Source organism: Chaetodon trifascialis, chromosome 15 (genome assembly GCF_039877785.1).
Source record: "Chaetodon trifascialis isolate fChaTrf1 chromosome 15, fChaTrf1.hap1, whole genome shotgun sequence".
In the NCBI taxonomy this organism is placed as follows: Eukaryota; Metazoa; Chordata; class Actinopteri; order Chaetodontiformes; family Chaetodontidae; genus Chaetodon; species Chaetodon trifascialis.
In genome coordinates this window covers 8318476-8342825 of record NC_092070.1, presented here as the reverse complement: position 1 = coordinate 8342825, position 24350 = coordinate 8318476, and the positions used below count along the sequence as shown (strand labels likewise).

General features: G+C 41.4%; 1 protein-coding gene across 1 annotated transcript in view; it reads right to left on the bottom strand.

Annotated features, from left to right (window-relative positions):
- Window positions 1–22529, bottom strand: part of LOC139343163 (meiosis inhibitor protein 1) — a 52247-nt gene extending 29718 nt beyond the window's left edge. Inside the window, exons 1-15 of the mRNA XM_070980649.1 lie at window positions 22502–22529; window positions 20365–20522; window positions 20006–20129; window positions 18117–18167; window positions 17016–17089; window positions 16042–16147; window positions 11126–11335; window positions 8717–8895; window positions 7350–7464; window positions 6805–6924; window positions 5821–5920; window positions 2409–2543; window positions 1779–1893; window positions 381–460; window positions 14–161 (exon numbers count right to left, since the gene is read on the bottom strand). Coding sequence (XP_070836750.1) covers window positions 14–161; window positions 381–460; window positions 1779–1893; window positions 2409–2543; window positions 5821–5920; window positions 6805–6924; window positions 7350–7464; window positions 8717–8895; window positions 11126–11335; window positions 16042–16147; window positions 17016–17089; window positions 18117–18167; window positions 20006–20129; window positions 20365–20522; window positions 22502–22529 — 1743 coding nt within the window. The remainder of the gene's footprint in view (window positions 1–13; window positions 162–380; window positions 461–1778; window positions 1894–2408; window positions 2544–5820; window positions 5921–6804; window positions 6925–7349; window positions 7465–8716; window positions 8896–11125; window positions 11336–16041; window positions 16148–17015; window positions 17090–18116; window positions 18168–20005; window positions 20130–20364; window positions 20523–22501) is intronic.
- Window positions 22530–24350: the final 1821 nt, after the last annotated feature.

The following is a 24350-nucleotide window of genomic DNA, read 5'->3' as shown; positions in this document are numbered from 1 at the left end:
CTCCAGCTCTCACGATGACGGTGGGTATCCAGTCGGAGTCACAGCAGCGCAGCAGGCACTGACACAGAGACTCCAGTGAGTCGAGAGCATGCTTGTGTTTAGATGGAGCTGTGAACGTGTTCTCTTTCAGAAGAGGCTCTGATGCACACTCCTCAGCCAGCCTTGGACACACACGTACACAATGAATGCGTGTACAAACCCACTCAGAAACATACGAAAACATACAAAGACATAACATGTTAAGATGGATATTTCATCAAACAATGAGAAAACAACTTGAGGCTGTTCACTTTGTCTGTACATCAGTGAGTCCATTTATTCAGTTTTGTCCAAGTGATCGCATTCAACCCCCTGAACATGTGACTGGACATTGCACTGACCTGCAGGCAGCCTGAAAACAGGCCAGGGCCTGGAGCAGGAATCCCTCTGACCTGGACGCCTGGCTGCTCTTCAGACTACCCTGGAGGACAACAGAGACAGACTAAAAGTTCCACAGTGGCTCATTGTCCACAACTCTTACTGTGACAGTAAAGGCTCTCAGATACTGTGATATTGTCAATAAGAAAAAACAAATTATACAAATGGCTGTAATGTTAGACTTTTGATAACTCCTGAACAACTTGTGCTCATTTACACTGCCAGCAGGATGGACTGACTGCAGATGTGAAGGCACACTGTAGCAGCACTTGGGCCATATGCTTAAATCCTGTGTTCTTCAGACAGTGTGGTCACATATCCACAGAGATAAACACCCATAAAGTGTTAGTGATTGCTTTTTAGTCTGAATCTGCAGTGACGGGCAGCCAGAACGCTGTGGGGAGAAGGATTCGCCTTCGTCTCGCTCCACTAAGTGACACATCTATGTGACGCCATCACAAATGACGCATTTGAAGTGTTGCCATAGACAAACCCGTCTTGACTTGAACAATGTTTGCACAGAGTTCGACACTGATCGTTGTCCATTTTCGCTGTAACTAACTGGGACTGCTCCCATACAGTGGAGCAGCAACACTACATGAGCTTGACTGACCACGGTAAGCCGAATCGCCTGCTACAGCTGATACACAACTGGTGCACTGCCAAACACTGCGGGTAAAACTTGTGTTTCGTGTGCAAGTACGTGGACATAAATAGACAAACATTTGCAATAGTTTAGGTCACAGCATGTGTCAAACCGTATGCTCTTTAGCAAACAGTTTGGGACAAATACACATACTGTTGCACCTAAGAAAATCACCATCTCATCAAAGCACGTCATCCAAACAGATTTATATCAAACAATGAAACTCCATTAAGACGGACACTGAGAAAACCCTGAAGTCCTTCTGTGTTTCTTCAGTGGAAGTTCAAGTTCAAGACAAATTTTAATGTTGGTTCCGTATTGTTCCTCAGTGTGATCAAAGTGAAATGCATTTATTTTATAAGGAGAAACATGAATACATGCAAACCAGCCATATAGACAGTCGCATCACTGTCCCTGTAAGAGGTGCAGCGCTCCAGTTTTCCAGAAGGCAGCACTGAGGGATGGTTATGACAAAAACAACAGACACAAAGAGAAAGAATCCGTTCACCTTCATCAAACATGTCAATCACATATGAAGAGGGTGACGTGTTGCTAGACAGCATCAGAGACAGGTTATGTCAGTACACTCTGGAGAATCACGAGAGAAAATCTCAGACAAAAAGCACAGACAGGTCTCCTCACCACCACTTCTTCAATTGTGTATCTCATAACTTTATTTCATTTTTGGATAAAACATAAAGTAAGACTAACTCACGCAGCCTCGACGGCGAGCAGCAGAGGGTAGGTGCAGCTCAGAGAATCTGCTCGTGATGGCCTCTATCAATCGCTCTATCTCCCTGTACTGGACTGGTCTGGACTGATGGTTCAGTCTGGAGAATTCAGAGTGGCAGCAGTTTAGAAACAGGAAACACCTGACTTTAAATAACACAACACTGTGTGACTATTTGAAGCAGGTGGGGAAGAGAAAGCCTGTAGAATGGGTGCAACTCGTAGTTTGGGTTTACCAGTTTAGAAGTGCTCTTGAAAAAGCAGTTTTATATGCACCTGTGATACTGAGTGGATGTACGAGCATACGTACATGCATGCGGATTGTCTACATGTGAACTGTATATGTACGTGCGTTCATTTCTTGATGAACGTGACTGCATGAATAACTGACTCGAGTATGTCTTGTAACTGTCTGCAAGTGCGACTTTGATTATTTACTGCATATAAATGCCTTCATGACTAATGTCTGTCTGTGACTGTTGGGAAGGAATCTTTCAACAACTGTAACTTTGCCAATCACAAGACAATGTTAGAAATCCTCAGGACATGGCTGCACAAGTGTCCTTGACAATATGCAACTTATTTATGTGTCTACAACATGTGTGTTTGTGTATACCTGAGCAGGGCGGACGCAGCGGTGGCGGCCTGTGTGGCTACCAGCAGGCAGGAGGAGGACACTCCAGCTACCAAAGCCTCTGAGACTGCGACAAACCCTGGACCACTGGGGAACAGACGCACACTTGTGGGCTGCCTGCGAAGTGTGCGGACATACACACACACAAACACAAACACACACCAAAAAATTACAGTGCACCCTTTGACAGATAATAAGTGCCACTGTTAAATTGCAGTCCAGCAGCTAGACGAATAGATCCTAAACTAGACGGAAGACAGACATCTATGATCAATTCTACAGGAATCACTGTTGTAAGCCAATCAACAGTTGCGGTGCGGTGCTGTGTATCTCCTCGATGAGTCAGTGAGAACTATGCCAAAAACACAGAGAAACAGAGAAGCTTTTCAGGAATTTTTGCTGATACGGGTTTCTTACATGGATGTCAATAAAGGCTCGTCAAAAAGCTGTCAGTCAGTTCTTTTGTCTGATCTATCTATCCTTCTTGGGCTTGCTGTGCCTGTGCCAGTACCAGCAGTGGCTGTTGTTGCTGAGTCATGATGAACCCGTCACCCTCAGTCTCACTCGCCGACACACGGACACTTTTCTCTCTTTTAATAAACAAATGGTGCTGACATACTGGCGTTACAAAGATCACCCGAGTGTGCCTCTCGGCCGTGACGCAGCGCCACAACAGCTGTAGACTGACTCCCTGTTGCCACAACAGTAGTCACACAGAACATCCTAAATAACAAATGCGTGCACATAAAGGTAAACACAAACACACAAAGTCGTGTTTCCATCACTTTTGGGGAGACTACTAGAGATAGACTTCATTAATTTCCTGGATACTTCTCCTAAAGATAATGACTGCTTGCTTCATCCAAACCTTAATCTAAACCTAACCTTAACCCAAGTCTTCACCCTAAAAATCAGTGATTTACTTTAATGTCCCCACATTGTGAGTAATACATGCCCCCCCCCCACTGTATGCACACACACCAACACCAAAATGTCCTCATATGCACTGCAAAGAAACACATTGTTGGTCTAACTGGGGAAGACTCATACTCACACACTCTCTCTCTCTCTCTCTCTCTCTCTCTCTCTCTCTCTCTCTCTCTCTCACATGCAAACACACGCACACACACACCCACACACACTTTAGCTTGTTCAGCATTTTAAGAGCTCTGGTCGAGCTACTTTTTTACTGTTCTTCTCAGCGTAAAGGACAAATTTCCCACGCCATTTGAAATCCCTTATCCCCTGTATCATTGCTATGTGACGGGTGGAACATTCCATTAAAATTATGTGAACCTTGCAGAAATATGACAGTTATTGGCTCATGATATATTTTCTTCTTCAAGCCAGCAGACAGTCAATTCAAATATAATTAAACTTCCTCGTTGTTTCTCCATGTTCCTCTGTATTTCACAGGCGGTTGCTTCTCCGTGTCGACGTAGCTGAAGTTGTACATGCTGTCATTTTCAAAAATGGTAACGTAACAATCGATTTCAGGTAATGATAAAGTCACTGGGTCAACAAAGTCCAATTAGCAACGCATCTTTCTTTAGAATTCAGTGGGCTATTGTGTAAAGTTGTGATACACAAATAAACTTCAATGTTTTCTCATGAAAGCGATTTACTGTGAGGTCTGTGGATTATCCAGAGTAACCAGGACACTGTCTCTCAGAAGACTGCTGAGAAACACGTCTCCTCTGTGTCATTTATCAGCGTGACAGCAGTCTCAGCAGCAAATATCTCAAAACATCAATAAATAAACTCTCCACCGTGTTTTGTTTTTTGCTCAACTGACCCGTTAACATGCGTATGTGTAACAATAATTGCATGTGCAAGTAATCCAACAGGGACCTTTTGACAAAAATGTCAGCATGGAAGACAGCTGCAGCTAACTGGGACACCTTAATCAAACCACAATCATGTTTATTTGCTGCAGCTGTGTCGACCCTCCTGTGATGTGACAGCGCTGTGTTTGAAGTATGGAGAAGCTGAGGTGTAGTGTAGTTTTATAGTCATAGTCAGGGACGGACTGACCATCTGGCAGAGCGGGCATTTTCCCGGTGGGCCGACGTGCTATTTGGGCCGATAGTCAGCCCCTTTTTATTTATTTTAAATATTGGTCTGACCAGCCCATAATACCAGACAGTCGATCAGCGGCCCCATCACATCGTTAAAACCAACCCCTTTCGCTTTGGTTTAGCCGGCATAATGCTTTCGGAGAAAAAAAAAAAAAAGTCAGCGCAAGAGCTTGTTCATAACCACTGACCGGCCCTCGACACAACTAGTCCTTCAGGGGATGACTTCACTTGCATCTCTTTTCCTTGGTAAGTTCACAGTTAATGTAATGGAAAAGACACAGATGATCCTCTCATTCTCTTTCTATCTGTCACACACATACAGGATGATGTCTTCTTTTTTTAAGGATTTGCCCAAGTTCACTGGCCTTCTTCATTCAGCACTGTCTGGAAAACAGTGATAATCAGATCAATCAACCATGTCTATTATTTCTCTTTCCCTCCCCCTCATTCATGTGTCATCCCTCTTAAGTTTTCAGTTTCTACACTGCTGTTTTTATCGCGAAGACTGACCAATAATTAAATCTCTCTCTCTTTCTCTCTCAAACATACATACACAGAGTTCAAAGTTCATTCAGGAGTTCAGCTACATTCATCCTTTTGGACTGGGTTAGTTCACAATTTATTGAGTACTACTCTTGGAAGAGTTAGCATCTGATCCATCATTTCTCATCTGTATTCTTTCTCTTTCTCTTTTCTTCCTCCCTGAAACACATAGGTACACCCAATACAATGAATTCTGCTTAAAGATCCATTACTGTGATGGAGTGGTGGAGTGTACTTTTTTTCTAGTGTTAATAAATTACACTTTTTGGAAGTATTTAATGTGTCCACTCTCACTGATTCCTGCTAACTCATTGCATGGCTTAAGGTACGTGGCTTTAAAGAGTTGCACAGTTGGTAGACACATTCAAGAGACAGAAAAGACTGAAAAGGTGCGCGTTATCAAATGTGGTGGGTCGGTATGGTCCAAAATGCCAGGGCCGATTTTTTGTCCCAGTCCGCCCCTGATCATAGTGTGTGCTTTGTTTAAATGAGGTGATTGTGGACAATGGCAGACGTGGCCAAAAAGTGCTGGTGCTAACCTTGCAAACAGGACTTTTTATGTGTTTGCACATAAATGTACAGTTACTCTCCTGCTTATATTGAGGAACAGAGGTGTCAGAATGTGCTACAGAGGTCACTGCTACATAATCCAACACTCCCACGAGGAAGGAGGAAAAACCCTGTTATTAAAAATACCCACGTTGAGCATCACTTCATTAGTCAGTGTGCAAAGATGCTCTGTGCAGGAGCTCAAAAAAGCAGAGCAGTCTCACCTTTCCAGTATCTCAGTAAGGAGCAGCAGACCTTGTTTTGGCACTTCCAGGTTGGTCAGCTGCAGAGCTTCCTTCAGGCTGCGCACCAGGGACTCAATACCTAACACACACAAACACACATGCTCATTGTGTCAGAGAAAAACACGTCTCTACTTTGCACATGACCAATCACACAAACACATTTGCCTAATCTAGCTCATTGCTCGTACATTAAAATGAGTGACGTGCTCGTAAACATAAAACACGCACACAGCGCGCGCGCAAACCAATACACACAATCGTGCATGTCAAACAGTGGCAGCGGTACATCTTTTTAATTTACTGCTACACAGAATCGGCTGTATTGATCGCATGTTTGTAGCGAACTACAGCAAGAACTTAATAGCACAAGGAGTGGTTACACCAGATATCATGTGTAGCGGTAAATTACAGCTGTACTGCAAGTGTTTTCAAACGATTTCCCAGGAGTGGAGTTGTGAGAAGTGCTGCAGAATGAAAAACAAAAAAACAAAAAAACAAGCCAAAAACTGTGAAACCTCAAATAAATAACCTAAAATGGCACACACCAGAGGCATACAAAGATACACGCATGCATCTGTGCGCCAAAACAATATTCATTGCCATTCATTAGTGATGCAAAATATGGATATTTTTGCCAATATGTGAGTACCACTGAGCTCTGTAGCCATTTAGTTAATATTCTTACAATACAAGAGCATCGAGCAGCAGGAGGAGATGCAAGTGCATAAAAACTCAACCTGCAATGAGGTTTATTAAAATGTCCTGTCACTGTCAGACACATTACACAACGCAAACTTTAGTGTATACACTGTCACATGACCATCAACAATTATTTTCAGAAGTGAACCAACAAACCATGAAACCCAAACCCCTACAGTGACATCATAAACAGATCCAACACACACAAACAAGGATGACACGGGTGGACTCAGGGGGGTTTGTGGTCTTTCTGAGCACTCTCACCATAGACAGAGTGACACTGGGAGAAGAAGAGGGGGTCCTCTGTCAGTAACACCAAAGAGCTGTAGACAGACCACAGCAGCACCTCATTTCTGCTACTCGACAGACGGTCAAACATAAACTCTGTAAGCACAGCGAGAGATGGAGAGAAAAAGAGAACTTATGTGAGGAGCTAAAGTAATAATGTTACGAAACAATAATGATAGAGCACAAAAGAGAGCACAAAAAAAGAGCACAAAAACTCTTCTGTAGCATCATCATACCACATCCAGAACAGGGTGTAATGTTTGCATGCAAATTCAGCATGACACTGGGCAAAAAAACATGGTGATATTCTCTTTTAAAAGCCCCAAGATGTGAAATTCAAGGACAAGAGAGAAACACAGAATCCCCAGAGTGATGAGGAGACAGATATGAAAAAAAATGTAGACAAAAAAAGGCAGTCAAAAGGGAATGTAGAACAAGGCAGAGGAAATCTGTAGATCAAAGCCGCTAACAGCTTGTATAGCTAGCATATCCCAACCACTGTGTTTGTGTGTGCGTATCACCGGGTATGTCAGCCTGGATGAAGGGAGCGCTGCACCGACTGGGAGAATGAACCAGGATGGCTGCAATGCACTTGACACTGGCCGTCTGCAACATCTCATCTCCACTCAGCAGCAACTGGAAAGCATATTTTATGGGCTTAATTAGAATACACCAATCAAGGTCCTCAAACAGTGTCCAGGGCTTCCACAGTGTTCAAAGATTGTTTGACATACGTAAAGTATAGCCTCTTCAACACTGCCAGGCTGCTAATGACTTAAGAGATGAAGCACGTATTTTGCCAGCTGTCTGGCTCTCATCTTCAGGACGCTGTCTATGCTGCAGTTAGTTTATGAATGCGTCAAAGCATGTCAAATATCGGCACCATAGGCCTGCACATAATTTGTACATGCAAATGAGTTGGTTTTTGTTAATTTGATTCAGTAAACTGGTCATTATAGTTTCACTCTCACATCAAAAACCCAAAACACATAAAAAGAGCAAGTGAGTGAGGCAAAACATGAACATTTCACAACTTTCCCCGACTTTTGTTACTCCTGTTCCAACGTGCTTGAAACGTGCTGCTACATCAAATTCAGAACAAATAAGCATATATTTAGAAAAGTCAATGAAGCTGATGAGGTGACACATTAATTTATTGTCTTTGTGCTGCTTGCAATGTCAAAAACTGTCACGTTGTGTTTTGTTCAGGTTATACACAGCCTTCCAGCTTTTATTGGAGTAAGGGTTGCAAATAACAAATGAGTTTTGTCTTCATAAGCGAGGTTTAATGTGATCTATAAATAAGAACTTAGGTAGACAGAAGCCAGAGAGACATCTGAGGTGATATTGGAATTAGTTCCAATTTCTTTAAAACCTACAACTTATTGCGATGAATAAAATGTCATTTAGCACCAGTAACAACCACTTAATACTCCACAGTTTGGAAAATGTAAGAAAATTTAATTATGTCAGGGACTAAGCTGCTGTCTAATTCTACTGTTTTATACTGCCATGTTACACTGAGTGTGAATGTGAGTAAATAGAGTCTGTATGATGCTCTCTGGATCCCACATTCAACACAACAGTTATGTTTTGGGAACTAATTTACATAAGTGATTATTTAAAGAGGGGTCAGAGTTTATCTACACGAAAAACTATCAACGTCATGAGCTGTGCAGAAATGTGAGTCATAACTGAGAAAATCTAACTAGATGTAATCTACGCATTGATTTCCCAGACATGTAGCACAAATATTTGTCCAGGGTAAGCCCTCCCTGAATCCCTATTCAAAGGCACATTAATCCAGGATTAGAACTTCTTGTTATGATTATCGTCAGCGTCAGAATGCGGGTCTTGGGGGTTGGGAGCAGGATGTTTGGACAGAGACCTTTTTCAGTATGAGAGGCAGAGGGCAATGGTCAGGGGACTGTTGCTCTTGGTTTTGGCTGAGCATCGGGCTGTTGTTGGTGTGGCTGCTCTGGTTCTCACTGCACATGACCTGATTGCTGGGGTTGTTCATCAGAACTGACACTGCCTCTCCCAGCTGCACCAGCAGCCACAGCAGGCCTGACACATGAAAGACAGGAGGTGAAAGCAGACACTGATGACAAAGCTCAACACACTTCGACAAATCCTAACATGTTAATAAGAGAGTTTTAAACAAGACATGAGGTTAGATACATCTGCAGTGATTGTGGCGTGGAGATTCTTCACAATCTGTGTGAATCATGATCATAAAAATGCAGAATGCAACTTGCCAAAGCACAGCATGAATAAAATATGATAATACTGACTCGCAGACTGTAGCCGTTCCTTTAACATGGTTTACAAAGGGCAGGTCAGGTTAAGTGCTAATGATATGGACACAACCCTCGTGTGGGAGACAAAAGTGGAAGAAACAAGCAGATACATTAAACATATGGAATAAACATCAACAAACAAGTCCAAAGTCCAATAAAGTGTCATGCTGCCATACACAGAACAGAGAACTGCTTCACAAAAGGATAATATAGGAGGACAAATATGCACTGCACGCAAATGAGAACTCAAACACACAATGCAATAAACAGTTATGTAATTGGTGATTAAATGCCGCTCAGCTGCATGGATTTTCTTTTCCTTTGCAGGCATCCAGAGACAAAGCACTAAAACGCAGGAAATCATTTTTAAACATTAGAGAAAGTACATTTTCTTTTCATGGAAATTCCTCGGGCAGTGCTGAAAAAATTATAATCCAGTTTAATTCCTCCATCGTGCTGTTCTCACTCGGGCTGGTGAGGGTACCTTATTAAGATTAAATCACTTCAGAATTCCACAAATAACACCAGCAAAAGAGCAGCTACTCTAAAAACTGGAGGAAAAAAACCCTGCACTCCAATTTCAAGCCCACAGTGCATCCCACCTCTCTCCCAAGATAAGACAGCAATAAAACAACTTCAAATTTCTAAATGATAATGACTGTTTCCTTTTCAGTAACTCCTCTGCACACATTCTGCTTATCACCAAAGCTTATTAGCATTATAACTCAAAACTCCTACAAGACAGCAACGCTCTTTCATCTTGATGTAATCCTTCCTCTTTCTCCATCTAGCCTCCCTCTTAAAGTTATAATCTCGGAGCTTTTGATTTACATAAACATCTGTTAAGTCACTATCTATGAGGGAACGACGTAGCACAATGGTGACTGAGCCTTTGGCCCACTGATGAAAGCACTGAAATATGCAAATGTAAAAATGCAGTATAAAAGACAAACATTTTCACTGTGCCCTGCTGTCTGCAGACTCGTGCTTATGTGAAAAGGGACAATTATAAAACTTCTTTATTAATAAGACAATAGACGTGTTGCTGCCCCCAGAATTATGTGACCTGTGGCATTAAATTGCATTTGCTGTTATCACTAGTAACCACAGGTGTCAGCAAATCAACCAGGACTAAAATCTTTGAGACTTCCACTGAGGTTCTGGATTTTATGACCTGCCAGCTTTTCTAAAAACAAACGGCTCAGTTTCATTATCAATATCCCCACACTGAGTGGAGACTTCATCTGATGACTATTTCTGCATAAAAACTGACATGAATAAACTTGATTGTCACCCAGCCTATAAAGTCTTTACTCCTCTGTCATAGTCATCATCGTTATTCTCTCCCAGGTAGTTGGGAGTGAGTCTATGACCAATTTGTAACAGCCTTTCCCTCTGACTGTCACCAAGTTAAAATTTTAATCCATTTTCAGCAACATCCTGCCTTTATCTCGACACACGCATAGTATTTTTCACGCATACTCTACTGATCTCAATAAGTTGTCGTGGTGGCCACTCAACCTCACTTAGTCTGTGTCGAGCTTAATAATGAGGCCAACAATTTTTGCATCATTTCAGAAACAAGTATGTTTCTACAAAGTAGAAAAACAGGCTCAAAAGTCAAAAATGTGCTCTCCGTCGTCATTAAAACTTTGAGTTTGAAGAATATTTCAATCTAGAATATGTCTTGGCTGTGCTCCAGACATCTGATTGCAAGTGTCTTAAACTCCTGGAATGACTGAATATTATTAATATTTATCTGTTGTAAATATAAATGTAAAAAAAATCTAAAAACATTTTGATTTATTTTGTCAACATGCTTTATCTTGATCAACCTCAACCTACTTTTCTGTAGATGTCTGAATCCATCTTTTACTCATTAAAGTCATGATGGTGTTTTTTTTTTTTTTTTAACTCAAATTAATGTTTTCATATAACCTATTAAAAATGAAATCTTGAAAAATCAATAAAATATACAACAGATGTTTTTTCCTCACCAACGCAGTTTTTGATGAGAGGGGTGGAAGTGGCACTGGCCAAGGTCTGCAGCAGCAGGATACACACTCTGTCCCTGACGGCAATGGGCAAGGACTGTGCTGCAGAGCCCCCGGCTGTCCCGAACAGTTTGAGCCACACATACAGGACTGAAGCCTTCAGCGCTTCATCTGGGCAAAGCAGTGCCGAGCACAGGTGCTCCAGCAAAGGCACTGGCGGATAGAGGTGGGAGACAGGTGATGTAACAGTGAAACAAATATGTAGACAGAATAAAAGAATAGATACACTACACGATCATGTAACTGGGTTGGTACAACTACAGTAAATCAATATTTTACAGACTGACATAATGCTAGAGGGAAAGTTGCAATGAAGATGAAGAACACCAGATAAGACAGAGAGAGCCATATACAGATTGAAAGTCACAAACACAGAGGGGGAGAGAGAGGCAGAATGCACACTTTGTGACTTGCAGAATCATCAAATCAAATCAAATCAAATCAAATCAAATCAAACTTTATTTATACAGCACTTTTCATACATAATAAAATGCAACACAAAGTGCTTCACAGGAGTTAAAAAACAATATAAATCAAAATAAAGCAACAATAAAAACCCATCCCTCCCACCCTCTGTATGTACAAACACCCACCCTCAACTACATGCATATACACACACACACACACACACACACACACACACACACACACACACACACACACACACACACACACACACACACACACACACACACATTCTTACTGCAGACAATAGCAGGGGTAACGAGACATGGCAGGGCACTAATGATTGAGGAGAATGCCACCTTTGGGGTCATCCATACTGAGAGACATCAGGGACTGTGAGCACAGGGGGCACCCGCACCCGGGCCCACCCGAGTCCGACAGACCGGTGGACCCCACACCAAGGTAGGGAGTCGCCCGACCAGCCGGGCCAAGAGGGCCCGAGGACAGCACCCCCTGCAACAGATCAGACACATCTCTCAGTGTGGAGGACCTGCTGAGGAAACACTGGAATTAAAAAAATAAACATTTAAAAGAAGAAAAGTTCATAAGATAATAAGTAAAGTAAATAAAAATAAAATAAATAAATAAAATAGGGTAAAATAATGTAACATATAAAACATGAACATTGAATGAAATAAGATGAGTAAATAAAATAAGTAAATAAACTATAAATGAAAACTATAGATAAACTATAAATAAAATGACTAAATGAAATAAATAGTAAATAAACTATAAATGAAAACTATAGATAAACTATAAATAAAATGACTAAATGAAATAAATAGTAAATAAACATGTCGTTAAAACAAACAACTAAAATATGATAAGATAAGAAGCCTGATTAAAGGAATGAGATAAATCAAACCTATCAATTGAAAGCCTGATTAAAAAAGTGAGTCTTGAGCCTCTTTTTAAAAACATCAACAGTCTCTGCGGCCCTGAGGCAGGCTGTTCCACAGTCGGTGGCCATAATGACTAAAAGCCGCCTCCCCGTGTGTTTTAGTTCTTACTTTTGGTATGGTTAAGAGGCCGGAGCCAGAGGACCTCAGGGTCTGCGAGGGTTGATATGGTAAAAGGTCAGATAAATAAGAAGGCCCGAGACCATTAAGACATTTGAAAACTAATAAAAGAACCTTAAAATCTATCCTGAAACGCACGGGGAGCCAATGCAGCGATTTTAAAATTGGTGTAATGTGCTCCTGCTCTCTGGTCCTCATCAGCACTCGTGCGGCTGAATTCTGTAGTAATTGAAGATTTGAGGTACCCTTTTTGGGAAGACCAGAGAGCAGGGCATTACAATAATCTAAGCGACAAGAGATAAAAGCATACATCAGCACCTCCGTGCTGGCCTGAGAGAGAAACGGGCGGACTCTGGCTATATTCTTAACATAGAAGCTTCTTCATCATGTTTTGTAACTAATTTTGTATCTCAAAAATGGTACGAATGAAAGCAGGAGTAGCAAAAAAATGTGGATGTGTACTGAAAGAATCGATTGGGCACAGTGTAGACTGTAGGCTGATCCCCATACACCACCTGCCATAGCTCAGCAAGCAAATGCTAACTTTTTGCTCATGGCCACATCCACAAAACACAGATGAGGTCAACAGCTTTATACAAGGATGAATGTGCTGGCACAATGTGGGGAAATTAATTAACGACAGCTACAATAACCAAACTACTGCATTAATATAATCAAATTATTAGAGTGCAAACACTATGAAGAATACACGTGATGGAGGCTGAGGCACAGACAAAGAGACAGAGGTGGCTAGAGAGAGGAAAGAGAAGCAAGTATAAAAGGTCGACTTTGAGAAGAGAGGAATAAACGGTGTTTAAGTGCAGGGCAGCACTGGAGGTGGAGGGAGGCAGAGGAACAGAGAGGCGCGAAGAGAGAGAGAGAGAAAGAGATGACAAAGAGGGAGATCCAAGTCCAAGCCCAGCTGCTCTGTGAAGCAGATCAAAACCCATGTGTGCCAGGAGAGGCTCCCAGACATGTTTGATTAAACCAAAATATATGAGGCAGCCAAGATGAGAGCCAGGCATAAAGAGAGGAGAGAGCGAAGAAGGGAGACGGGGAGGAGGGAGATAAGACCTCCACAGAGGATGGGAATGGAAGAAAGACAGAATAAGAGCGGTGAAAGGATGGGGGGAATAAAAGCCTTAGCAGTGTTTAACAACACATTCTGTGACCCGTGCATACAAACACAGAGGAAGAAGCTCAGAGAACTGAAACAAAAAGGTTAAACATTTTTCTTTCGCCTTCTTTGAGGCAGAAAACCAAAAGCTAACTTCTGCTTGCTTTGTTTACTACGGCTGGCTTGCTCTCTGGCTTTTTACACCTCCAGCTTCCAGCGTTTCGCACATATACAATGTTTTTGTTTGGCTCACCCAAATAAAATCCCCCCAGCCAAAAACATCCTTAGTAGGTTCTTATTTTATTATGTACAGTGTCGTCCTCTCAAATTTCTGCATAGAAACAAAGCTTAGGGGGCAGACTGGTCATCCAACATGGTGAATTAAAGTGTAGAGAAACTGTCTTTTAATCACTTAACTGTTGGATTTTAGGGCTGTGATGATCTGAATCATTGTCTTTTCCTTCCCTTATCTTACTTGTTATCTTTGTCTGCCCTCCTCTTTCCATATCTCATTAATGCTTCATCTTCCCTCCCTGCTCCCTCATTTTGTCTGTATCCACTCCTCAGTTAGGACCTGAGGGTATGGGACACCAGCAATGCAGAAATGAGAGAGGGAGGGGAGACGAGAGAGAGAGAGAGAGAGAGAGAGAGAGAGAGAGAGAGAGAGAGAGAGAGAGAGAGAGAGAGAGAATAAAAGACAGAGAAAAGTGAAGGGGTGAGAAAAACAGAGGGGTCAATCAGTGAAACAGACAGGCAGAGTCAGAGAGGGAGCAAAACGTGTCGGGTGCTCTGGGCTCGTGTTGTCATTGCCGTGCTGCTGTCGTTAGTCCAAACAGCCCCACGGAGACTCGTTGAGTGACAGGCCACAGACAGGCACACACAGTCAATACTGGCAGCCCGCATCTTGCATCAGCATCGCAACAACCCACTACTACCTGCGGCTGCTCAGGAGAGCTTGTAAAACTCATGAAAATACATGGGAGGCGGACACACGGAGCATAGCAAAATAACTATGACGCCTGCTTATTTGGCATAAGGCTCACATTCACTCTCACCGGCGAGGGCGGCCGCTCAGGCACGAGACAAACACTCGACAACACACGCACGAAGTTGATTAACAGCTCCCATTAAACTGAGCGTAAGGGTTCAGTGAGCACACAGGCATCATACAGGTGGTTGTAGCCCAGATTAAATCGCCACAGTTGTGTGTGGGAGGGGTGTTGGGGGTATTATCGTTCTGCCTCACTACATCGCTGAATTACGATATGCTGTATATATAAATATATCCATATATGGGAAATTCCAGGGGAAAGGTTGGATGTATTTGTAACTTTTGTATTTTTCAGCAAGAGCCGGCATGGGATTGACTATGCAGACAGAATTTTAAGCACGGACACAGCACGGTTATTTCAGTGCAGCTGGAGAGTAATTGAAAGGGTCACAACAGCTAGAGAGATTAAATTGAGAAAGTTCAGGGGAAAGGATATGGAAAATACAGTTTTGGGACTTTTCTCAGAAGCAGGAGTGGAGTAGGGTTCAGCATGGAGAAGGCTATTTCAGAATTGGTCACAGTGCAACCATTTGCATGCATTAGGGATGTATTTGAAAAGGTCAAAATTGGCTGCTGTGATTGAATTGTGGACATCCCTGAAAAATTAAATATTCTTTCATATCCTTCTCTTCCATTCAAGGTGAACTGTAACATTTCCAATATACTCCTGAATCTCAGCTTCTGGGGAGGATTTGTCCCTGAGTGGCTTTATTTTTCTGTCCAGTTTTTTTGTTGGATGGCACCATGAAGATCGCCATGTGAGATCTGACCTAATCCTGCCTCGCTTGTATTTTTAAAAGTGACAGAAACCAGACAGAGTCAAAGTTTTCTCTATGCATCTGTTACATCTGTTGTATCTGTTGCTGCTCTGTCTGTTACACAGCAGCAACCTAACAAAGGATCCAGCCTCAGGCCCAAGAGACAAATTTGTGACATTTGATTTTGGACTATATAAATAAAATTGACTTGACATCTCACGATAGGACAGTTCAAGGACAATTTTTGTCAAGTATTAAGAACTGGGCAGACTGGTAAACAGCTATTTATCAGCAGCAAACAACAGCTTTTGGTGAAAACTTATTTATATGAACTGTGAATGCTAGTAATGACCATACAAGAATGAAAAAACACATTAAACTACACTGTTGTTTCCCTTTGTGCACCTGTGCCTATTATAACTGTGACCGTGTGTCTGTTGCAGTCTCACCATACTGAGTCACCAGACTACAGGCCACGTCGGGGATGGCTTCCACTAGACTCCCCAAGAAGTTGACGGTGGGCAGGAAGCCGTTCACACTGGGCTGGTCACTCAGCTGGACAGGGAATGCACAAAAATAAAAAGTCTTTATATTTATTATATTAGTACTAAAAACATGCTTTTATTTGTTTTTCATTTGAATTACATTTAAAGTTCAAGGAAATCCACCGTTGGATAAAATTAATCTGAAAGTTCAGTAAATCCATGACGTTTCCAACATCTGGGCAATCATTATCTCAATATTAACCAAAATGATTGTCATTGTGCTTCTTGCAATAATCGAGCAGCCCCAGCCAGAGCTCTAACCACGGCACTTTCTCTTCTCATATGTTATTTAAGATTGGCAAGGCAAAAATGTGACTACCACAATCATATTTAGGATTTTCATTTTACACTGTGTTGAAAACAAATCCAACTACAATACTGTCACTTACACTCCAGACCCTCTTTTGTATTAATTGCCTGTAATTACTTTACTTTCAGGACTCAAGCAGGAAAACAAACCTGCTTATTTTTCCAGTGCGCAGATCACGTCAAAAATCTGTACCCTCAACAGATGGTTCCTTAAATACGTTTCCTTTGAACATTTCTAATCAGACACTATTCTAGTAATGTAAATAAAACCTGCCTGTACCTCACCTGGTGTTATACCTCTCTGTCATCATCAGTATACAGAGCTTTACTATTTTCTACCTGCAGCGTCGGCTGCTGAATGAAGCTTTTCCACTCCAGCCTCCCCCGGAGGTGACACAACAGCAGCATGAGGGAGACATGCACACTGCCTGTTTACTAAACAACCCGGGGAAGATATGTTGTTGGTTACACAAGCGCTGTTGAATATTTTAGGATGTTGAGCATGTTCCTGTGCCTCCATGTGTAGATGAGCAGGTGTTTCTCTATACGTCTGTAAACGTGTGCCTCACCCGTGTGTGTATCTCATCCAAAACAAAGCGAAGTGACGGCTCACTCTGGAGCTCTAGAAGCAGCTGAACCAACACTGTAACACATAAACACACACATATGCACACATGTACACAAACACACACACATGAAATTCATTATTCATTAAAAATAAGCATCACAGTCAAGTACGGTTTCCAACTTTTCTTCTGGCAATTATGAGAAAGAGAAAACTAAATAACAGCCTGGTCTTAATTTATCAAATATTCATAATTAGTCTTTTTAAATTCTTTTGTTACAGTTTAGATTTTGTTTAATCAATGTTTATCTTGCAAGTGACAGTGATGTGTTGTGCCTTAGGGATGTTTGCACTAGTTCTGCTGTCATTATATGCTACCTAACATCTGACTGCATGACCATATTGACAATATGCAGGCATTAAGTCGGCTGCTTTACATGACTGCTTAACTCATGTTAAAATAGTTCTGGAGGGTTCTTGGCTGTCTTTCTCTTCCTTTGTTTCCACACGCACACACACAGATATTGTGATTGTATTATTTGTAGGCTCAAATGAGTTTTAAAATGTGCTCATCACAAATTCTCTGTGCAAAGAGCAAAAGCAGTCAGATTTTAAGCACTCTGCTAACTGTTACGGCGAAGTGGTCCCTAAGGCATTTAAAGACGGCTGCCATAAAATCATTCCGTCATTCGCACTTAGTAGAACAGTTTTGCATGTTGAAAGACTTCGCTTCAGTGAGACAAATCTGACTGCACGCTAAAAACTCAGACCAGAACCTAAACTGACCACTAAACACAAAGAGAGAAGGTGCAGGTGCACAACGCAGCAGTGCCAGTGAACGCATATCAACATGTGAAATTGGGTCAAAAATGTTAAATTTAGAAACTGGTTTGTAGAGTCGATGTAATATCACCTTAGTAACCACCAGTGGCATTATCACATAATGAGAGTTTGTGTGTAAATGTCTTTGACAGCAGCAGTGACTCATAGCCGGTGTGTGTTTGTGCTTCTCACAAGGTCTGCATTATAACAACTACACTCTGCGTCTACATTTGTGTGAGTGTAACGCACACATTACCCAAACAACAAAGAGGCATCGTTTCACCTTGGTCAACCTTTTCCAGAGTGTCCTGGTCCTCCACAGTGTGAAGCATCCCTGGGGACAGAACAGTAATGGCAGGCTCGATTTAAAAAGCATACTTCACAAACCCATCGCAACATACAGAGGTCTCGCAACAGTGTAATAAGAAAAGGGAAGCACGAAAATGAACACTCATACATAAAAGCAAACTAGATTTAAAAATATGTCAGAGGGACAAAATAGAAGATAGATGGTACAAGGATATTAAATGATTTGTTGAGTGTCTTACTGATCATAGTGTACAGGCTGCACCCAAATGGAACCAGTGTGGCAGTCATACATGTTGCATCTACAGTGTCTTGCATTAGTTTTGCTGGATTTCACGTAGAAGCAAGAAAAAAGCCACATCATGAAGCAAGTGTGTGAGAAATGATACCATTTCTATCAGTAAATATGACCCAACGAGCACGTAAACGAGGACACCGTGCAGTGCATGAGATGATATATTCTACATTGCATTATGCTCTCATTGGCACATGGTGAAGCTCAGCTCAGCAGACCATCCCACAAGCACTGTAATGGCTCTTTAAAAGCGTTGTCATACTGGTCAGAGCTTTTACCGGCTTACGTTTTGCCACATATCCTCTCAATTCACTAATTTGATTAGCACTCAAATGGTGTAGGCTTAATACTTCATGCTGCAATAACCTTGTGAAATTCATACAGTGCAGTGGAAGTATCCGCAATATCCCCTGATGATGTGGTAACCATAAAAAACCCACTGTGGTTTAATTATAGTAATGATAGAGTGTAAGAAATGTATATACTAACTCATCGATGCTTTTTACCCGCCATGCTTATAACGTCTCCTATAGAAGACTCAAGTCATTCATTATGGGGTGGATAATGTACTGGCCTTGGCAGTAAAGAATTAACTACAATACAGGGAAAATGAATCTACTCTCCCTGCAGGCACACATGATCTCATAGGGTCACTGGCTTCATTAGGTGGTTGTCATAATATTGATGACTTTATATACATCTGAGGTAGATGGATGAGCGGCGTACGATTCACTACCCTCTAAGATATTCTCATCAATCACTGTATGTTGTTATCTGATGTGCTGTTGACCATTCTGACGTTTACATGGAGAATTAGTCTGTTATCAGTTAAAAACTACACCAAACAAGCATAAAAAACAACAGTCAGGTTATTTACGGGTTTGTAGACTGTTTACTGCAATTCAGTTTTTAGTTTATGGGGTGTTTTTTTATAGTTTTAGTTTAAGCTTAGTAATGTAGTTTTTGCCAATAGATTATGTTTTGTGCCAACATTCTATGACTGTGTCTTATCTCTTTCACACAAAAACAATGCTCCAAAAGCTTTTATAGGATGGATGAGCATCTGAAGGAATCTATCAGATCAAAACTGTCCGCCTGAATATATATCCCATGGTTCAGAGTGTCACTTTGTTAACTAACTAAATTATGCAATGGCAATACAATGTTACGCACACTTCTGTATCTTACTGCTCTGCTAATGTGATAAGATTTATTATCTCGGTTGTTCAGTCTGACCTTGCAGGGAAGCAGCGATGTGAACTGACCCAGTGGATATTCGTGTCAAGGAGAAGGAAGGTCAGTGCTGGTTAGTGTGATGGTCAATACTGAGGTATACAGGGGATCTGTGCACTGCTGTCACGCTTTCTGTTGATGTTTCTTGTTTTGTTATGAATATTGTGAATGTCCTTCTGAACACACAGCTGCAGTGTGACTTTATCTATAATTCACCATTTGCACCACCAGAGAAAGAACAGGTGAGAAATGACAGTCCACAGCTTCCCGATTACTCTTGCTAGTCCTTCCTTCACATGCTCATGTCATGCCGTGTGCACCACGAGCCGACTTCTTACCCAGTAGAGAAGCTGTAAAACGCAGAGAGACTCGGTGGTCCTGGCGGAGAAGCTCTCTCAGGGCCCCCGGAGAACATTTCAGCACCCTGCTGATACCAGACAAGGCAAAAGACTTTCTCACTGCCTGTAAAACAAAGACAGAGGTATAGGTGGGTAAATACAACGTATGCATCTAGGTAATGTATTTTCCATAAATAGCCAATCCTAAGAAGTACCTAAAACATGGAGTAGTGGGGGATCAAACATAGCTACAGCTTTACAAACACCATCGAAGCCAAATTGTGCAATGATTCATTTTGAGAGGAGGAAAGTTTCATATTTAAATACATTTTTTTAAGTGTGTATCATATTTCCCTCACCGAAATATCATCACTACCAATCATTTCGATGACACAGGCCACACAGAGCAGCAGGCCGCCCCCCTCCGCGGGTCCCAGACGGCCGCTCCATTTTGGGTCATGTCTGAAGTGGACCTTGTCATAAATAATATCCCCGCTCATCACTTTGGTCGTTTGACCTGTTGAAACAAAAAATGCTTAGCATGAATCAGAAAACAATTGTGCAAGTCAGACTGATGAGTAAAAAAAAACAACAAAAAACGTTAGCTATCGCATGCTAACTAGCTAATTATAACGACAATGCTAGCTTATTAGGAACTTTGCGCCATGCGTCATGCTCCTCCTAAACAAACATAACTTGAGTGAACTAACCACTAAAAGAAGAAAAATGTGCAGTTAGCAGATGAAGATCCAGCCCCGGCGGTTATTAATTAGCTTGAGAGCGTCACCAAACATCCGCGTGCAGAGAGCATTTTTTTTCCCCAACCTCTTTTTTTTAAATAAAAACTTTATTAACAATAAAATTCACGGAAGGCACAAGAACCAGTACAATGGTAAAGACTAGCTGCTGATAACATTGTTAACATGTCATTAAAGTAATCATAAGATGAACAGCTTATAAAATAAAATAAAATAAAATAAAATAAAATAAAATAAAATAAAATAAAATAAAATAAAATAAAATAAAAGTCAAATGAACATTAGCTAAAATTGCTGATGATATAGATATATAAGCAAGGTAATTAATTTGTCCTCAGGTGTGCTCAAATGTATTTCTAATGATCATTTTATATTCTGCATTTACTTATTTCTAAGAGCAAGACGTGATGTCAACTCAGTCAAAAAAAGAAGAAGGGATTGAGTGAAAGGAGAAAATTGAAACATATTTCAATTTTCTTGTCATTCATTATTCATAGTATCAAATCCACTCCTGAAGGGCAGTGAACATTACTGGCACTGGAAACATCAGGGCTTATGTTAGAAATCAAATGCTGTTTCATCAGCATCAGCACAATACAGCTGAAGCTATGCACATCCACTTATCTTGTGTGCAGCATATTTTATATGATTTTCAAATGAATTTCTTTGATCTTATGAGGAAAACAATACCTAAGAGGCAAACGCCAGGTAAGTTATGTCTCACAAATATGAATATCAATACAAATTGCTTTTCCTTGAAGAATTCTACAAACATATTAATTATCATACCAAAACGTAAAGGGACTCCTGATTAGGTGCATCACTTCAGTTAGATTAAAGAAATGCATTCTTTGAAGGAAGTTGTATCTGAAATTCATAGGAAAAACTCCTACAATAATCCTGATATCAAGACGTACTCTACTGTTGCACTGGAAATCTGCCAGATGTCCCTCTATTTCCCTGTGGCTCCAGGACATGATGTTTTTTCTAAAACTCGAGAAAATAAAATACACAATAAGAGGATGCACTGAAAGGTTTTACCAGAAATGGCAATGTTTTCTATCCCATTTTTCTGAACTAAAAGTGTTACCCAACTGAGTATGTTGGCTTGTGCCTTTGTTTACCTTTTACGGTACTATTACTCTTTTTCCTATTATACACCGGTTGAAATACTCTCTGTACTGACTTTGTGAGCTGGGGTGGGGGTGTTTTGTTTTTGTTCCTGGGGGAGAAAAAAAAATAAAAAAGATATATACATCGTGTGCTTTTGTTTGGAGTAGTTGTTGATGCAATTCGGATCATACATATATGTTTTGTATGCATGCCTAAGTGTTTTTATTTCTTTACTCAAGTACTATTCAAACTGCTCTGTACGCTCTGCAATTGATCTTAATAAAAATATTTTGGAAAAAAAAATAATCCTGATATAACTGTGGGATCATTTTGGGAACTGCAGAGTTATTCTATAAGAAAGTACCATGTGGTGAAGCGTAATTTCCAGGCATCAAGGAATCGCTAGTAGAAGTGAAGACTGATGTTTCATCAGTGTATGGAAGTATTGGTCAGATATTATGGTTCTTGGTTAATGTCAGTCCAGCTTTTGGCAGTGATTGGGGCACAATATGTACAAGCTTTACATCGTCTGATTTCATACACTTATGTAAACTTCTCTTGGAAACACTGTTTTTGCCATACCATCACTTTTTTATGAACTGCCTAACAATTACTTATGTCCTACATTTCCTCTCAAGGGTTAGCCGCGCCATCGTTACTCATGCAGTATTGCTATCAAACATAAGCATAAGCGTATCAAACCTCTGTCAAGTTCAAGGGTAGGCTGTTATCTTATTTTGAGCAAAAGTCACGGATTATTTTCCAAATTATGTATCAGCATCTCTTTATCCTCTGGAATGTCATTGCTGAATAATATGCAGTGAGTGTATGGTAGTATGCAAGAGTTTGTTTTGCAGTATCATTTAGCAGCGAAGGCCATTATTTGGTTATCTCCATGACAACAGAGGCCTCTCGGCAACTGAGCAACTATCTGAGTGTGGGGGCGAGTATCAGCCGCTACCAACCTGTCAATTTATAATCTCTCTACGTCTCCTTAAACAGAGTTCACTGCACATCAAAGTGGTGTGCGACGTAAAGTGTAGCCAGCTCAGCTCTGCCTTAGTGTGTGTGTGTGTGTGTGTGTGTGTGTGTGTGTGTGTGTGTGTGTGTTTCTGTGTGACGCTGTGCATGAGTGTGTGTAGCAGGCTGATCTCTCAAAGTTTCTCAGTGTGCAGCGTATGTTGCCTTTGACTGATCCGCTGTGCTCCAGCAAACACATCAGAGGGTACAGTGTTGGGGCTGCGTGTGCAGGAAGTGGTCAGCGTCTCGTTTGGCTGCCTGTAAAGAATAGCAGACCCCTGACAAGAAGGTGGGAAATATTTGTTACTAAATTCTCCATTTGTGCTTGGACGGGAGCGAAATCCATCAGCCTCGGTGGTTTATTGGCCCCTTAGAGGGAGAGAAACTGACAGAGATAGAGACGTAGAGCCCCCCTCACCACTCAGATGGGGGCCGATGCATATCCATCAACTTTATTTGACAGCTGTTTCACAATGGCCCTTAAAGACAATTCTTTAAGGGCCAATGAAGCACAGAGACAAAAGGATTCAGCTTGTGCTCAAGCATAAGTGGAGACTTAGCATGCAAACATTTTTCACATCATTGCTCGGCCTCTCATTGGGCTTTGTGTGCCATTGAGCCACTTCCTGTGTACAAGCACACACCACACACACAGATCAGTCTGTAGTGAGGAAAAATCAAGCAGTAATGGATTAAGAGACATTTTGTGCTGATCTTATTCCACCGCCCGGTTCCATACAGCAGCCATGAGTGGGGGTGTCGAGCTCCCCTAAATATAGCTTCATACCTTTTTCCAGTCACCAGCCCACACTTTGTCTCAACATCACTCTGCTCACATTATTGTAACGTATTGTTTCCAGTGATGATGACATTTACAGGTCAGAAGCAGCAGCATTCATCAAGTCAATGATGCAAGTATGCCGATCACTATAAGCATATATAAGCTGTATATACTTAAATATTACAGTGGAGACTAAATACCCTGTGCATTTTCAAAGGAAATGTCAAATCTGTAAACCATACTGTGGCAATAAAATGCTTTATTGTTGTTATTATTATTATTGAATCCCAAATAGTCTACATGTTACTCGACAGCACTGCTTTTTGGTTTTTAAAACAGTCTGTTTGAGATAAATGAAATGAGATAAAGTAGGAAGAGGGCGGAACAAGGAAGAAGCGCGCGTGTCTGTGCGTGCGTGCAAGTGTGCGTGCGTGTGTGTGTGTGTGTGTGTGGTGGAGAAGCGGCGGTCTGTCGCTCGGGTGCAACGTGCAGGTGCGCTTCACCGTCAGAGGTGCAAACTCGTGAAGTCTGGTCGATGGATGATGTCTGACCAACAGGCAGACACTTCCCTGAAAGATCTAACATATCGAAGCGCCAAAGGCCGACTGAAATGAAAGTGTCGACTGACGGTAAGAACTTCATTTTATACACTCTAACTTTTTACCTGTATGTA